The following is a 19,195-nucleotide window of genomic DNA, read 5'->3' as shown; positions in this document are numbered from 1 at the left end:
ATGCACCAGTATTAAAGAAAATATCAAAAATAAAGGCTGCCACCTCCGCATTAAAGGCTCTGCACCTACCTCCCTGGCCGCATTAATGGGGAGGTGACCCCTAAACAGTGAGGTGGAAACTTCTAGTCACTGTTCAAAAAGTATTAGGGAAGGCAGTATAAAAGGGGGGTAAAGGCCAAAGAAAAAAGGGGAATCGGAAAACTAAGAAAGAAATTAAGAACTTGTAATTTTGAAGGAAGAAAGAGAAATAATAAAGAAATAGTCATCGGTTTGAGTCCGAGGAGACCCATTTGTCATTATCGTTCTTTATTTACTTGTGTTTGCTTATAAAAGCCTGTTATCAAGATCCCAGCGTTTCTAACCTAGGTTTCAAGCCCACACTCTACAAATCTTATTGTTTAAGGCTCATTGGACTTGAGCCCGTGATTGTCTTTGGGTCCAGGTGCAATTGTGCACTTACAGATCATATAACTATTAATTTTTTATCTTTTGAACATTTTGCAAGCATAGAGTATATACTCTATGTTAATAAAATATGAAGAAGAGAATATACAAAAATAAAATAAAATAAAATTTTCTTAATACATTTCAAACCAATCCTCTATCAAATGGAACTTCAACGTTTTCTAAAATCCTAAAAATCATCTATAATTAGTTTTATATTAAATTAATAACAGCTTTATTTTAAATGTATAAAATCAAAGAGCCTCTTAGAAAAATATTTTTTTTTTCCCAAATCCCAATTTTGACAATATTCTATATATAAAAAAAATGTTTCGTAATTGCAGTAGAAACTTGAATAATAAACACGTACAAACACTATTATTAGGAAAAATAATTTGTTTAGAAAGAGTTTTAATTGCATGAAACATCAAAAATAATATTTTAAAGAAAGTTTTATATCAAAAGGTTTTTCAAGACTTTAAATATTTATTATATAATTATAATATAGACTAATTTTGGGGGAAGGGTGTGGTGGTTAACGTTGAATTGTCCTTGATCAAGATTATGATATCTTACTATGTGACAAGTAACTACACGTAAAAATATTTTAGCTTTCTTAATATTAGAATTGGACGTAGAAATTAGATCAAGACTATTTTTCTGTTCCAATTATATATGTGAATCAAAAAAAGGGTTTTTTTTTTTTTTTTAATTATATTATAACACTTAACTAGGAAACAAATGAATTCATAATGCCTACGAGGAAACATGTAGGGTACCTATATATTCCACCAACGTCTATTATTTGCACTCACATCATCAAGTGGATGCTGCATATTCAATGGTGTCAATTATTTATTGTCAAGCAATAAGAGAATTCAAAGGCACCCTAATCTAATCTAGTCTGTTCCAAAATTTTCCATGTTTTTGGATTTGATTTCAAGCTCTCAAGCATGAGGATGAGGTTGAGGATGATGCTAGTCCAATACTAGAAATAGAGATCTTTGCCCCTTCTTCTCTATTTTTGTTTTTACGGGTTTTGAAAATTAGGGTTCGTTCACCACACTCTTGTCATGTACAATGTGGATTATATAGTGACTTTTTCCATCGAGAAAAAGAAAAGAAAATAGACTAGATCAAATTTTCATTTGCTACACTTTGGTCCTTTAACCCGAATGGGCATCCGTGCGACTGATTGTCCTTGAGAATGATGGTAGTTGTGTCTTCCATAATAGCACATTTTGCGACAAATTGAAATTGTACGATCCAACTTTGCAACTATGAAACAATTTTTAGATTGTTATCCATAAGCTTTTAGTCAACATAAAGTCATAACACCATAGGGAAAATAATTATGGCCTTGGATTATTATTATTATTATTATTTTTTGGTTTATTATAAGTAATTAAATAGATCAGAAAGATTATTTTAATTGATTAAGCAAAAATATGTCCAATAAAAAACGAGATAAAAGAAAATAAAGAGACCACACGTCTCCTTCAAATTCTATGAAACCATAATGAAGTATAATCTTGGGTATATAGTTCCCCATCAAGTCAACATCAAAAGAGAATCCAAAGCATTATTCATATGGGCATATCATTTTCATTTGGAATTCAAATATTCATGGTTGAAATTAAATACTACAAATTTAAAAGTCTATCCAATATCACTGTTATTAAAAACAAAAAATTTTAATAGTAAAATAGACTTTGTACCTTCCAAGTAAAATGGAAAGGATCCTATTTAGAAGAGTAGGAGAGAAAGTACAATTGATAATGATAATTAGAAGGTTGAGTCTAATATATAATTTTATGGAATATATAACATAAAAGAAACATCACAAGAGGACTCAGGCGATGTTTCTAGCTACTAACAAGGCCGGTACAGACAATCTCTATGAAGCCTATGACAAAATACAAAAATGTTACAAAAACCCTAATTGAAGAGACAAATAGCACAAAATATATACTAACTTAATATATATAAGTTTACTAGGCTATGAGTTTCAAGTGAAAACTCAGTGGAATTGGTACCCTTTGCAGCACCTAATATCAGGGCTTTGCGGCTTCAAATCCTAGCAGGAAAAAAAAAAAAAGTTCACTAGGCTGTGGCAATCTCTAAAGAGGGCATGCAGTCACTGGACTTAAGCCGATGCCGGCAAGTAGGGCAAGAAGAGTGAGATAGCAGCCACTTATCAATGCATACGACATGAAATCTGTGGTTGCACTTGGGCAGGACCCTTATATTGTCACCATCCTTGAAGTCCATTAGGCAAATTGCACAACCTGAAGCTGATGATGGTGATGATGATGGAGAACCTGAATTGGCATAAATTGAAGTAGGCAAAGCCACCATTTCTTTCTTCTTTAACCCTGAATTTAGTCTACGAGAGGCAACCCAATGGACTGGCTCGGTGAGGGCACGATTAGCACATTGAAACACACATTGTAACGTAGAGTTAAGGCCAAGAGCACAAACAAAGGCACATAAAATTGCTGCAACAATCACCATAATGTTGAAATCGACGGCTGGTTCATAAGGTTCATCGTGACAAGTTGTGCTCGTGGTTGGACTAGGTGTAGGAGGATAAGTTTGAGCCATATGAAGAGAGTGATGAGATGTGTGGGAATTTAAAGAGCTAGGGATGGAACAGATGGAGAGCGCACACAATACAAACACAGAGGAACAAACATATTGAAGGCAAAGACAAAGACAATGAGTAGTTTGAGTGCTCCATTTGTAATAGGAGAAATGGGGACATGGGATATGCTTACTTGATAATCCACTGTCTTCTCTTCCTTTTATCATGCGCTTCAAAGGAAGAGGAAAAGCATCTAACTCACTCATTTATCTCAAACACATTTTGTCATTTCTTATTGGTGGTTTTCATCAAGTTGTCCCTGACATGAAGTTTTTTTTAGGTGGAAAAGTAGACTAGCAAAAGACCAATTATTATCACTAGTATTTTCATGAGATTAATAAGTTCAATGTTTCATTTCAAGCCACTATCTATCTCTCTCTTTTAAAAAAAAAAAAAAAAAAATTGTTCTTTATTTTTGGGAAAGGGTGGAGGGTGGGATTTGCCGATTTGGGGGATGGGGTCATGGATCATCCTTAAAGAAATTTTGCTTTAAAAAATGTGACTGAGATTTGATGGTCACATTGTTTCCCTCCCCTACTTTTTTTTTTTTCTCCTTTGGGTCTCTGGTGAATAAAAAATTGGTGTCACAAAAACCACTTTCAGGCTTTGGTTTGGGTTGATAATTGATATTTTGCTGTTCCTTGATGCCTTTTCTTGCTGGAATGTTTCTATTGGAAGTAGAGACTCAAATTTTGCAGTGCATAGTTTTGTACAATTGGCTTTTGATTGTATCAGGTGTGCTGTGTGGACTTATCCCCATTTTAGAAGAAATTATACAGTCTTCATGGTGGACCACATCACTTGTCCACCATGAAGACCTTATAATTTTTCCCATTTTAGATCTTGTGTTTTGGGTGCTCTCATGAGGACCTTATAATTTTTCCCAGTTTCCTTTCTCTTTTCTTTTGAATAATAAAATTATATATATATATATATATATATATATATATGTGTGTGTGTGTGTGTGTGTGTGTGTGCGCGCGCGCGTGCGCGCGCGCGTGTATGTATGTATGTATTATGCAGCAAACAGGCTAACAAAAAAATCATATATACAAAATTGTTTTAATTATATAACTAAAATTACAATAAATTGATAGTTAAAATAAAAGAGCAAGAATTACTTTAAGTTATGCGATGATAATTAAAATTGAGTATTTGTTAAAATAAAATATTAGAATAGATTATTAAAATAATTTAAAATTAACAATTGCTTTGAAACTTTGGGCAATTGAGTTTCAAATAGAGTGCTGAGTATATATATACTTTTTAAAACTTGGGAATTAAAGTTTCACTGAATGCAAACTAGATTAATAATTTAAGTGTGCTTTTAGTGCTCCACATGAATTAAAAAAAATAAAAAAATCGTATGATCATGATGTATAACACTTAGTTGAACCTCATAACACAAACAAAATGTGTAAGATCCAGTTATTAAAACAAAATAAATTATGATAGACCATTAAAATAATTAAATCTCTTTTAATTTTTTAGAAACGTTTATGGTAATAAAATTGAATTGAAGTAGATTTTTTAACCCATTCCCAAAAGCTTTAAATTTCAAGAACAAAAATTGTACAGAAGAATTCATCTAATAGATAAAAGAAGAAATCAATCTGATACCTATGTGCAAGACCTTGTGACCAAGCAAAGATTGATGCTATTTTTGCTGGTTCTTCTCATGTATTAGAAGTGAAAATTTTGGACCAAAAAGAAAAGCATTACAAAAAATTCAGGGAAAACAAAAATCAGAACAACGAGATATACCAACACTGATATGTAATCAGGACCAAGAGATCCAAATCCTATACCAATGGCAATGACAACAGTTGTTTAACATAAACTAAACAAATAATTGTCACAATTGGCTAGGACACTCCCAGAGCAAGAGCCTATTCATGCTCTTCTAACATGGATTCAAACAGTGGGCTAAACAATCACTCTGCATTAACTCGGCAGGAATTGCCCCTGCCCCACCAAAATCCCTTAATCCCTTATCAATAATATTTTTTTCTTTTATTTTCAGATTTTCTTTTTCTATATCTCTTTTATTTGTAAAGTTGCATTAAATATATATATATATATATATATATATATATATATATATATATATATATATATGTAGGGGTATTGGGCCCAATAGTATATGAAGGATGGCCCAACGAAGTATTTTGGGCTGGAAACCCAAAATCCGAAGACATCAAAATGGTCGTGGACTATTTACATATCCAAACACGTCCGAGGAGTAGATTTGTCCTCGGGTTTCAAGGCCGAGGACATAGAAAGAGAAGTTTGGTATCCCTGGGTTATATTATAATGAGTCCTACAATTATGGGGATGCACGGTATACGTGGAGGGCGAGAGAAAGAACGGTGGAATGTCTAAAAATAAAGCTGCTACCACCGCCCATACATTAAAAGCTACGTAAATTGATACGCCGACCGTATAGATGGAAGGATGGGACACGAACATCGAGCTTGGAACTTGGTCCCTAATCCCAGCGGGCTTTAGGGAAGAATGGATGGGACAAGTATCCAAAAAGGGGGATTGCAACCAGAAAAGTGGAAGGTGATGAAGGGAAAGGAAAGGATATAAATAGGAGGAAAGGCATACGAAGAAGGGGAGGACTTTTCTGAGTAAAAGAGATAGAGCCAATAGTAAATGATAATCAACACTTGTATCCAAACTTGAGAAATATCATTAGAAACCATCCGAGGACACAATCCGAGGACGATTTCTCAGTCTTACTCTTTGCAAACGATTCTTTGTTCTGTTCTATTGGGCCCAAAGCCCGTTCTTTTTGTAATTGTCTAAACCATCCTTGAAATCTAAATTACAAGCCCATCCTCTACAAATTCATTGTAAAGAAAGGCCTTTCAAGCCCATTTTTCTCCCAGTCGTAGTTTGGGAACTTGAATTGTGTCCTTACAATTGGCGCCGTCTGTGGGAATTTAGTCTTTAAGGAAGTTTAGGACATCATGGTAGGATCAGGACCACAACGCAGTGCGGAGTCCGTGGGCTCTCAGCGTGAGGATCTCTCCTTGCATCCTGATCACGGAGAGAACCGAGAGGGAAGTGTACATACTACACATACCATCAGAAGTGCAAGTCATTCGCAAGGAGGAAGCAGAGCTCCTTATGAAAGAAATGCCAGGGCCATGCAGAAGGAGATTGACGGCCTAAAGAGGAGATTGCGCCACGAGAGGCGAAGGAGAACTCCTCCGACCTCTGACCCCTCTTCGGAAGGATCCGAGGATGACAATTACGGGCAAAGATCCAGAACTCCCCCAGGTGAATATGCCTCTTCCGAAGAAGACAATCTGCATGGGAGACGTGGCGAGAGACTACCCCACAGGGGCTTAGGAAATGACGCAATGGGAAGAGCATTGCACCAAATCTCCAGGTCACCCTTCGCGCGCAGGATTGGAAGAAGGAAGGTTGCCTCGGCGCTTCACACAACCGGCCTTCACTCTTTACAATGGTCGGACGGATCTGTAGAGCACGTAAGCCACTTCGGCCGAGAGAATGGCGGTGCATTCCAGGGAATGAAACTTTGTTATGCAAGATTTTTCCTTCTAGCCTAGGGCCCGTAGCCATGAGATGGTTTGACGGCTTAAGGGCGAGGCTCCATTGATTCTTTCAAAGAGCTTACTAGGGCATTTGGTTCTCGCTTTATCACGTGCGGTAGAGTTCCTCGTCCATTGGATTCTTTACTATCCATGGCCATGAGGGAAGGGGAAACCACGAAAACATATTCGGACCGGTGCGGGAAATGTTCAACGAAATTGACGGAGACTTTGACGATGTAGCAATAAGGACCTTCAAGGTCGGCCTACCAACGAGCATGACTTGAGGAAATCCTTAACGAAGAAACCTGTCGAAGCGTACGTCGGCCGATGGATCGCATCGACGAGTACAAAAGGGTTGAGGAAGATCGGCAGCGGGGAAAGGGCAAGGCGAAGGTTATCCCACAAGAAAGGAGGGATTTCGGTCGGACCGATACAACAACAATAGGCCTACGCGGGATTTTTCCGGGCGGGCGGCCACATACCCCCACAAGTGGTCAACACCGTCTTCGGGGAGCCGGTGCGGCGTGTTGGAGAAAATAAGGCATGAGCCTTTTTTCAAATGGCCAAATAAAATGGCAGGGGACCCTTTGAGACGCAACCAAAATCTCCACTGCCATTATCACCGGAGAGAGGTCATACCACCGAGGACTGTCGCACTTTGTGGAATCATGCGGAACAATTGGTTAAAGAGGGAAAGCTGAAGCCGGTTCTGTACCAACCCAACGGGCGAGGAAACCAATCGGGAGTGGCAAACCACGACGGTCCTTCATCCGGACCTCCTCTAGGTACTATCAACGTCATTTTTGCGGCACTGGTAGGATCGGCTCGGCTCCTTTCGGGGTAATGTCGGTTGCTCGAACATTGGCCGAGGAGTCACGGGATCGGCCGAAGAGGATCAAGGCAAGTATCCTGCCGGTCCTAAGTTTCTCTGAAGAGGACAAGATGGGGACCATCCAGCCTCATGATGATGCCTTAGTGGTAACCCTCGAATTGGGAACTATGATGTAAAGAGGGTAATGGTTGATCAAGGTAGTGGTGCAGATATCATGTACACGACCTATTTAGAGGCTTGAAGTTAAGAGTTGAAGATCTTATGCCATATGACTCACCCTTGATAAGCTTCGAAGGGAGAGCTGTCGTTCCAAAGGGACAGATTAGGCCGCTGTGCAATCGAGTCCGGAGGTAGTAGACGTAGATTTCATCGTGGTCGATGCCTACTCTCCCTATACGGCTATTGTGGCGAGACCTTGGCTGCATGCGTTAGGGGCTGTTTCCTCAACCTTGCATGTCAAAATCAAATTTCATTACGGAGATCGGTGGTGGAGTTACTTGGGAGTCGGTGCGTGGCTCGACAGTGTGTCACGGCTGCAATTCTGCGTCGACCAGAACCAGACTCCCCGTCCTCGGCTAACGGTGAAGCATAGCAATCAAAGTCTCTTCCCATAGCCGAGGTAGATGAAGCAACGTGTGAAGAATTGGAGAAAATTATCATAGACAATGATCTGAAAAGTTCTTCCGGGTTGGAGTTCAATTGCCGCGGGAAGAGAAGACGAGCTGATTTTATTTTTAAAGAAAAATATGGATGTATTTGCTTGGAACGCGTATGAGGCCCCTGGGGTTGATCCGAACTTCATATGTCATCATTTAAGGGTCAATCCAACTGTAGTGCCGAGGAGGCAACCACCTCGGAGGTCCTCAAAGGAACATTCGGAAGCCGTCAAAGAGGAAGTGCTCAAACTCAAAGCGGCAGGGGCTATCAAAGAAGTGTTTTATCTGAATGGTTAGCCCATACGTGGTGGTGAAAAAGAAGAATGGGAAGTGGAGAGAATGTGTAGATTTCACAGATTTAAACAAGGCTTGCCCAAAGGACTCATTCCCGATGCCTCGGATTGATCAACCGGTTGACGCTCTTGTTGGACATCCTCGGATGAGTTTTCTTGATGCTTTCCAAGGTTATCACCGAGATACCTTTAGCCGTTGAGGACCGGGAGAAGACGGCATTCGTCACTCCTACGGGAAATTATCATTATAAGGTAATGCCTTTTGGCTTGAAAAACGCAGGGGCTACCTACCAAAGGATGATGACGAGGATGTTTGAGGCACAGCTAGGAAAAAATATTGAGGTATACGTGGACGATATGGTAGTAAAGAGTAAAGAAGTTTGCACATACGGAAGATCCGAGCAACACTTTTCGAAGCTAAGAGAGTATAAATTGCGGCTCAATGCCTCTAAATGCTCTTTCGGTGTGGGGTCGGGCAAGTTTCTAGGATATATGGTGACTCACCGAGGAATTGAAGTGAATCTGCTCGGGTTAAGGCAATAAGCGGCTTACACCCACCTCGGAATCCTAAAGAGGTGCAAAGGCTAACGAGTATGATCTGCTCTCAACCGATTTATATCTCGGTCCGCGGACGGATGCAGGCCTTTCTTTCGGTTATTAAATAAATGGAAGGGTTTTGAATGGACCGAGGAGTGTGCAACGGCTTTCCAACGGCTAAAAGAATATCTCTCGCGACCACCGGTTATGTCTCGACCGAGGTTGATGAGATTCTGTTTGCATATATTGCGGTGGCTAAACATGCGGTTAGTACGGTTCTTATCCGAGATGACAATAACATCCGAGAGACCGGTGTACTATGTAAGCAAATCTGCATGAGGCCGAGCCGAGTTATTTGCCACTGGAAAAAGCTATCTTGGGCGTGGTACATGCTACACGAAGACTTCCCCATTACTTCCGGTCTCATACGGTTGTTGTTCTTACACAACTCCCTCTCAAATCAATTTTGCGAAGTGCAGATTATATGGGAAGAATTGCCAAATGGGGAGCTGTCCTAGGAGCTTTCGATATCAAGTATATGCCTCGCACCTCTATAAAGGGGCAGGTCATCGCGGACCTTGTGGCGAGTTTGCCGAGCCTTCGTTAGAAGACTATCAAGAAGGCAAGGGTAAAAAATCAGTAGGCATGATTTCGTGTGAAGGGCCTCAGTTATGAAAAGTCCATGTTGATGGAACAGCAAATCGAGAGGGGATCAGGTATCGGATTAGTTTTGATATCCCCGAGAGGGTATTACTTTTGAGAAATCCACGAGATTAGGATTCTCGGCCACCAACAACGAAGCGAGTATGAAGCGGTCCTCGCGGGGATGAACATGGTTCATAAAATGGGAGGAACGGCGGTGCAACTGTTCTCGGACTCACTATTGGTGGTAGGCCAAGTAGAAGGGAAGCTAGAAGCAAGGGATTCCAGAATGCGAGAATACCTAACCCAGGTCAGGTTTATGCAATCTAAATTTGAGTCTTTTCTACTATTGCATGTATCCGGATGTGGCAATACCCATGCCGACTCATTAGCCACGCTCGCGACGTCCTCGGCACAAAGTCTACCACGAGTTATCCTCGTTGAAGATCTGTTGAAGCCCACCGGACGGATGGTAACTCCACTCAAATTCTTCAAATTAGGACAGGACCTAGTTGGATGGATCAAATAGTAACATTTCTCGAAATGACATCCTACCTGGAGAAAAAGCTGAAGCGGATAAGGTTCGCAGAAAAGCCACTCGTTTCTCGGTTATCCGAGGACCAAAAATTGTACAAACGTTACTTTTCGGGACAATCTTTGCAATGCATAAACCCCGAGGACACAGATCTAATTTTGGAAGAGCTACACGAAGGGCTTTGCGGAAGTCACACGGGAGGAAGGTCTTTAGCTCACGGGGCCCTTACTCGGGGCTATTGGTGGCCAAATATGCGAGAGAGAAGCGCAAGATTATGCAAAGAAATGTGACCAATGTCAAAGGTTCGCTCCAAATATACATCAACCAGGTGGAGTCCTAAATCCTCTATCTAGCCCATGGCCTTTTGCCCAATGGGGCTTGGACATTGTTGGACCCTTCCCCAAAGCAACGGGAAACCGACGGTGGCTTCTCGTGGGAACGGATTACTTTACCAAATGGGTTGAAGCTGAGCCATTATCAAACATCAGAGACACGGAAGCAAAAAAGTTTGTATGGAAGAATATCGTTACCAGGTTCGGCATCCCTCATACTCTCATTTCAGATAACGGTTTACAATTTGATAGCAAAGCCTTTCGGAAATACTGCTGTGATCTGGGCATTACGAATAGATATTCCACTCCGGCTTATCCCCAAGGAAATGGGCAAGCCGAAGCTGTCAACAAAGTAATAGTGAGCGGACTCAAAAAGAGGTTGGGTGACGCCAAGGGGAGGTGGGTGGAAGAACTGCCACATGTCTTGTGGACGTATAGAACTACACCACGAAGATCCACAGGTGAAACACCCTTCGCCATGACTTATGGAGCCGAGGCAGTAATCCCCTTAGAAACTGGGTTCCCAACCCTGAAGAAAGGCTCCTTTATTTCAGATAGCAATGATGATCTATTAATGAGAAACTTAGACTTAGTTGAGGAACGGCGAGAAAGCGCCATGGTTCAACTAGCTTATTATCAACATAAGCTCAAGCAGGGATATGATTCTCATGTGAAACTTCGACCTCTTGGACCAGGTGACTTAGTATTAAGGAAAGTTTTGGGCACGATGAAGAATCCTGCGTGGGGAAAATTGGGGCCCAACTGGGAAGGACCTTATCGTATTACTTCGGTCGCAGGAATAGGGGCCTACAATCTGGAAGATTTGGACGAGAATGTTGTACAACGTCCCTGGAATGTAAATAATCTACGAAGGTACTATTACTAAATAAAGGGCACTTCGGCCGTTCTTTGTTGTAAACTACATTATATTCGTTATCTTCATTCGTCTAAGTATCAAGCTGAAACTTGGTATGCTGGATCCTCGGACCACATACCTCGTCTAAATTGATATTCTTTACTAAGTGTTAAACGGAACCTAAGTTACGTACGGTCCTCGGATCATCTACTTTGGGAAAATTAACACTTTAAATTTATTCATCTAAGTATCAAGCTGAAACTTGATATGCACGGATCCTCGGACCACATACCTCGTCTAAATTGATATTCTTTACTAAGTGTTAAACAGAACCTAAGTAACGTCTGGTCCTCGGATCATCTACTTTGGGAAAATTAACATTTTAAATTTATTCATCTAAGTGTCAAGCTGAAACTTGGTATGCCTGGATCCTCGGACCACATACCTCGTCTAAATTGATATTCTTTACTAAGTGTTAAACAGAACCTAAGTTACGTATGGTCCTCGGATCATCTACTTTGGGAAAATTAACATTTTAAAATTATTCATCTAAGTGTCAAGCTGAAACTTGGTATGCACGGATCCTCGGACCACATACCTCGTCTAAATTGATATTCTTTACTAAGTGTTAAACAGAACCTAAGTTACGTACGGTCCTCGGATCATCTACTTTGGGAAAATTAACATTTTAAATTTATTCATCTAAGTGTCAAGCTGAAACTTGGTATGCACGGATCCTCGGACCACATACCTCGTCTAAATTGATATTCTTTACTAAGTGTTAAACAGAACCTAAGTTACGTATGGTCCTCGGATCATCTACTTTGGGAAAATTAACAATTTAAATTTATTCATCTAATTATCAATCTGAAACATTGTATGCCTTGATACTCCGACCACAAACCTCGTCTAAATTGATATTCTTTACTAAGTGTTAAACAGAACCTAAGTTACGTCTGGTCCTCGGATCATCTACTTTGGGAAAATTAACATTTTTAAATTTATTCATCTAAGTATCAAGCTGAAACTTGGTATGCCTGGATCCTCGGACCACATACCTCGTCTAAATTGATATTCTTTACTAAGTGTTAAACAGAACCTAAGTTACGTCTGGTCCTCGGATCATCTACTTTGGGAAAATTAACATTTTTAAATTTATTCATCTAAGTGTCAAGCTGAAACTTGGTATGCCTCGATCCTCGGATCAATTACTTGGGAAAAATTAATACTTCTGTTCTTTTTTTTTTGACATAAACATCAGATATTTGCATAAACCATATGCCTTATCTTTACATAGTTCAAACTAGAGATCCAAAATGAAGAATCAAATACTCAAAAAAAAACATCACTTAATGCAGTTCCCGGCATAATTAAACCCTCCTAGAGTATCAAATTTCAATTCAAGTTGTTGCTAGTAACTTTGGTAAAAGACAAGAAGATGATATTTATGGAATGATATGATCAGCATAAAAACAAAAAAAAAAATATATGTATAAGAATCATCTAAAAACAAACATTCATTCTTGTATTAAATTCCAAAAAAGTACTTTTGCACCTATACTTAGGTATTACACTTGGAGACAAAATAAAAATAAAGAAAGGAAAGACAACAAGCAAGTCACTGTTTCAGCTTAATCTTCAGAGGGCCTTTGGAGTCTTGAGGAGATGGAAGCTGAGCCGAGGACTCAACGGCAATTCCTTTGCCTTTGGGATCATCTATCAAGGTTATTGGGTTAGCTTGATCACCCAACTCATCCTTTGAAGATTCCCGAAGACCACTTGAAGGCTGTACGTCTTCAATTGCCTTTTCTTGTGCAGGGTCAAGTTGTTCAGGGGCATCTTCAGGAAGAGTTGAGTCTTCAGCCAAATCACCCCCTTATCCTCGGATGATCCCCGGCAGCTTCTTGTGCAGTGTCAGGAATGGAAGAAGCGCGAATTGCAGGAGGATAGTAGACACTCTCTGCTTTCCAAAGAGTGGAAGAGGCATCAACCCCAGCTTGGGAAAGTGCCTCATTCCACACTTGGAGGCAGTAGTGCCTACATACCTCGGGAACCTGAGCCTTGAAGGTTTCAGTGACCTCCTTCACGCCTATATCATAACCGTCTTGTTCGGCTTGGTCCCTCGAGTTCTCGGCCTCTTCCTTTGCTTTCTCAGCCTTTTTCTTCTCCTCAATGGCTTCTTCTTTGACCTTGATGGCTTCTTCTTTGGCCTTCTCAGACTCGTGCAGATCTTTCTTAAGATCCTCTATGAGCCTTCGTGCTACTAAGAGGTTATCCTCAGCTTGGCGAAGCATTAGGCACTGATCCTCGGCCTGTTTAGTCGTCGTTTTCAGATCAGCCTCTAAGCCCGCCTTGGCACTCTCAACCTTAGCCAATTTTGCTGTGACCTCCTGCAGTTTCTTCTTATGAAGGTCCGAGATCTTTTGAGCAGTTTCACGCCTGGACTCCTCGGCCCTCAGAGACTTGTAGGAATTAATGGCAATCTCTTCCGCCCTATGGGCAGATTGAACGGCCTACAAACAAAACATATAAACCTTAGACGTATAGATATATATAGGAAATAAAAACAAAAGTCAAGGTTTTAGAGAAAACTCACCATTGCAAGCTCCTTCTTCAAAGTCATGAAGACGGTGTGGTCCCTTTTCTTTCTCAGCTCAATCATATCCTCGGGGAGTAACAGTGCTTGCTCCAAAGCATCTGCGACGCATGCCGCTGTCCCTTCATCGGAATTTCTAATGGACGCATCCACGGTAATGACCTCATCGTCCATAGAAAGGTCAGGAAGCCATACAGGGGCGCGTACGACCGCCTGTTGGTCGGTTCTTCTTTCCGACCTAGTACGTATGGTGCGGGCTTGCTTTGCACCCTTTTCAACCTCGGGCTCCTTGGATACGAACCCTTTCCTACCTCCACAACTTCCTTCCCTTTCGGCTGATCCCTTTTTCTTTTGAGATCAGCTATGTTGGCACGTTGAGTTTGGGAGGATGGAGGAGGAGGAGGAAGCCTAGCTTCGGGCGTTTGTCGGCACCCTTTTCTTGAGTCCGAGGGCGCACCTCTTTTGGAGGTTCTTGGACTCTAGGGTCCTTGTCGGCGCCCTCAAGGACATCTTTCGGGCTGGGTTTAATCTTTCGTTGAATGCCCATAACGTCAAGTTCTTCGGTAGTAACCTTTGAGATTTGGGTAGAAGTGCCGAGGATGGAAGTTGAGTCTTCGGAGAGTAGAGTTGATTAAAAACCTCGAACTCGTCCTCGGAATCTGGTACGTCAACTTCTTCTTCTTCTTCTTCTTCCTTTACGGTAAGGTAGGAAGATGCGGCTTCACCGAGAGGTTAAAATTGTGGAGAAAGGAACTGTGGGAATCCCAACTGGAACAAATGGTGGCGGTTGGATTGGTTGGGTGACCAAGGTACCTTGAGGAATGGTAGTCCCCCCCGGTAGCAAAAAACCCTCCACAGCAACGCTAATCCGAGGAAGACGAGGATCGCGGGCTTTAATCACGCACTTCGTCTCAAGAAAGGCTTTTGATATTGGAGTGTAGCCGAGGATCAGATGAGCCGCACGGAGTTGACCGTCGGTGTGCACGAAGATCTCGGCTTGTAGGATCCTATCCAATCGCCCGAAATCCACAAGGTTAGGATGACGATCCGCTGCGTGTGGATCTGCAGAGTTGTCCAAGTAAAAGTGGGTAAGAGTAAGTAAAAAGACGAAAGATAAAAGTATGTAAAAGAAACTTCACCTGGAGTCCCTCCCCTTGTCGGACAGGGGAGGCCGTCGTGCCAATTTCCTGATATGATCGGGAAGTCATTTTTAGGCCCTTATTTGATTCAGGCAGACATTGAATTAGCCTGACTTCTGGGTGTCTAGACTTTAGGTAATATTCATCTTTTTTGCTTAGGTGATGGAGGTTATAAACCCAGTTCACGTCGTGGTGAGTGAGCCCTAGGTTCATCTTCTCATTTAAAGCGTCTATGGAACCTAAGATCCTAAAGACATTTGGGGCACACTGGGTGGGAGCCAACCTAAAAGCCCTAAGATAATCCCTAGTCACAGTTCCCATGGGGATTTTCATTCCCCCTTCGATGAACGCAATCATCGGGATTACAACTTCCCCCGTTTTTCTTTTTGTATAAAACTCTTCCTCGTTACAGTACCTAATGGATACATCTGAGGGAATTTTGTACTTAACCTTAAACTGTTCTATTTTTTCGTTTGAATCCACCAGGTACGCAAATCTACCCATTCTTTTTGAAAAAAGGGGGGTGTGGAGAAAAAATAACTATGCCGAGGATGAAAGACACCGTGAAACAGAGACGAGGGGAAAGAAAAGAAACAAAAGAAACAAAAAAGCTGATAAGGAGGGGCGAGTATTGAAGAACTTACTTTTAAAAAGGAAGAAAGCACGGTCACCTCGGACGGGGTACTTGATAGACGAGAGAGAGTACGGGGAGATGAAAAGTGTGGCAGGTACGTTATGAGGTTTCTGTAGTGTGAAGAATTTTGAAGAAAATTAGTATTTATATGTCAGAAGATGTTTTAAAGCGGGCGAATTCCCGCCTCAACCCAGGAATCGCTCTCGACCGTTGGATATGTGTCATATTAATGAAACGTGGGGGACATAGAAGCGCCAACAATCAATTCGGGGGCGTTTCGCATACCGAAGCATTGGGAACACGCGATGGGTGATTCAGAAGTTATTTCTGTCAACAATGTTGCCAAAAGTCTGCAGGGTAACAGGGTCTTTTTAAGTCGAGATTCTATTTTTCTCCCGAGGTGAAAAAATAAAGAAACTCGAGGGGCTATTGTAGGGGTATTGGGCCCAATAGTATATGAAGGATGGCCCAACGAAGTATTTTGGGCTGGAAACCCAAAATCCGAAGACATCAAAATGGTCGTGGACTATTTACATATCCAAACACGTCCGAGGAGTAGATTTGTCCTCGGATTTCAAGGCCGAGGACATAGAAAGAGAAGTTTGGTATCCCTGGGTTATATTATAATGAGTCCTACAATTATGGGGATGCACGGTATACGTGGAGGGCGAGAGAAAGAACGGTGGAATGTCTAAAAATAAAGCTGCTACCACCGCCCATACATTAAAAGCTCTGTAAATTGATACGCTGACTGTATAGATGGAAGGATGGGACCTGAACATCGAGCTTGGAACTTGGTCCCTAATCCCAGCGGGCTTTAGGGAAGAATGGATGGGACAAGTATCCAAAAAGGGGGATTGCAACCAGAAAAGTGGAAGGTGATGAAGGGAAAGGAAAGGATATAAATAGGAGGAAAGGCATACGAAGAAGGGGAGGACTTTTCTGAGTAAAAGAGATAGAGCCAATAGTAAATGATAATCAACACTTGTATCCAAACTTGAGAAATATCATTAGAAACCATCCTCGGACACAATCCGAGGACGATTTCTCAGTCTTACTCTTTGCAAACGATTCTTTGTTCTGTTCTATTGGGCCCAAAGCCCGTTCTTTTTGTAATTGTCTAAACCATCCTTGAAATCTAAATTACAAGCCCATCCTCTACAAATTCATTGTAAAGAAAGGCCTTTCAAGCCCATTTTTCTCCCAGTCGTAGTTTGGGAACTTGAATTGTGTCCTTACAATATATATATATATAAAGAAAATAATATCTATTATATCTATATTCTTTTAAGGTTCAAAAGTTATAACAAAAAATAAGGGTAGAAAAAAAATTATAAAAAAAGGTTTTAATTTAGGAGAAATAGGTACGAAAAAATATTGTTATTTTCCAAAAGGGTTGTAACTTGTTGTGAGTTTAAATTCTTTATGTAGTAGGAGTAACTTGTTATTTTTCATAAGTAATTAAATTTTGAGATAATTATCTAAGAAATTTCAAATTTTGATATTATTTTCAAGTTAAAATCCAGAGGTTTAAACGCTCAAATGGTAATTATATGGTTTGAAATTATTATACTTATAATCATTTTATGAATTTAACAAAAGTTGATATGAACTGTACTTTTCTTTTGGAGTAGAAATATGAACTGTACTTGATATTTATCCAATGACTAAAAATCATTATTGGATAATTATATGTAATATTTTCCCTATGAGAATATTACAACACAGTTTATTCAGATTTTAAAAAACATAGAAAATAAATACAATATCGTGGATATATATTGTTTTATTGGTTGTTTAATAATCAAATTATCACAAAATATTCATGAGTGGCATTTTATTAATGCACGTATGTTGTGTGTATCTATAATGTGTGTATAAATTTATGTATATTTACGCGTGACATTATCAAATTTGGGCTTTTCCACTATTAATCATGGGTCTTGAATCCACAACTGCACCTACCCTCTAGAACTTATAAAATGTGGAGATGCCATTTGAGTAAGAGTTAATTAGCAAAATTCCTTGAATGTTAATACAAATCATATTATAAGAAAATGGTCAATACATAATCAGTAAGACAAACACTAAAGTTCCACATGGAGGTATTATAAACCCAATTTAAAACATTATTATTATTTTCTTATGTGTTCTAATAAGTATTATTGTTTACTAAAAAAAATAAAAAATAGAGATGTTTATCCCACATTGGTTGTGTGTGTCTAATGTCCCATATTTATAACCTCAGTCTACAACTACAAAAGTTAGGTCCTTTTGTAGTTGTACTCTAGTTATGCAATATATTATAAACCTACTTTTAAACACTATTATTATTTTCGTTTATGTTCTAATAAGTATTATTGTTTCCTCAAAAAAAAATTTCACATGGAAGGAAAACAAATTCACAAGAAATAATACAGCCTCTTGAGTTACACGGGCCATCAGGTACATTAAATATATTGTGGGTTTATGTGTTAACAATGTAAAATTTCCAAGAGATCTAAATGTATTGTATGCCCTTTTAGGGTTAAGTAAATAAACCTATGTCAACTTTTTGTCTAGTGTCAAGACTCAAGATTCATGAAGAAGAAACAATGTTCAATATTTTATGGAAAAAGAAAAAAGGTGAGAGTGAGTTAGAATAAATCTTTTATTGCTTACCTAAAAATAATATAAAAGTTTTATAATCTGCTGGTTTTATCTTTTGACTTGGTCATGAGGTTTCAATATTATTTTTTTATGTATAAACTTGATGTAAACATTTGATGCTTCACAAATGTCAAGCAATTCTCATAAGAATACAATTTGTTTCAAATGAGTATTGGAGGATTCAACAAAAAAGAACAAGAGAATTTGAGGAGAGATGATCCACTTGTTACAATAGTACTTATTGGACAAAATTGCAAACAAGTCATATTAGAATATCGAGTTCAAATCATTCTATTATTCTTTTATGGTCTGTTTGGATCCTTTGGATTTAGATTTGAGGGACCAAATCCAAATCCTTTGTTTGGATAAGTTAAAAGAAATTGGTTTAGATTTGGTCCCAAATCCAACTAGAATTTGATAGGCCCAAATCTATGTATTTCAAATACCCACACACGCTGCGATATTTGAAAATCTCTCACGCATTGTGCTCTATTTCTCTCTCGGCAAGCTTCTCTCTGTGTCCCTCTTTCTAGCTTCAACTCACAGGCTCTTTTTCTATATCTCTCTCGGCAACTTCAGGTTTGTTTCTCTCAACTCCTATCTTCCTTTTTAACCTCTCTAATTCTCTCTTTCAACTAAATCTAAATCCTCAAAGGCTGTGGGTTTTTCCAATGGGTTTTATTTGATTTTTTTTGTGGGTTTGTTTGGGCTTCATTAGATTTGTTTGTGGGTTTTGCTTGATTTGTTTGTGCATCTTGTTTCATGGTATTTTCAATGATCTGTTTTAGGTTTGTCTTTATTTTCTATATGTATTTTCATTTGTGGTTTTGTAATACAAAT

The 19,195-nt window shown here is 39.6% G+C and overlaps 1 protein-coding gene across 1 annotated transcript; it reads right to left on the bottom strand.

The window, feature by feature from the left end:
* Positions 1-2,218: 2,218 nt before the first annotated feature.
* LOC142643828 (RING-H2 finger protein ATL78-like) lies at positions 2,219-3,207 on the bottom strand. Its single transcript, XM_075818541.1, has one exon. It carries the CDS (start codon positions 3,046-3,048, stop codon positions 2,548-2,550), a length of 501 nt encoding a protein of 166 aa, XP_075674656.1. The 5' UTR covers positions 3,049-3,207; the 3' UTR covers positions 2,219-2,547.
* Positions 3,208-19,195: the final 15,988 nt, after the last annotated feature.

The sequence above is a fragment of the Castanea sativa genome, chromosome 7 (genome assembly GCF_040712315.1).
Source record: "Castanea sativa cultivar Marrone di Chiusa Pesio chromosome 7, ASM4071231v1".
NCBI classification, from domain to species: Eukaryota; Viridiplantae; Streptophyta; class Magnoliopsida; order Fagales; family Fagaceae; genus Castanea; species Castanea sativa.
This window is presented reverse-complemented; position numbering and strand designations above follow the sequence as displayed.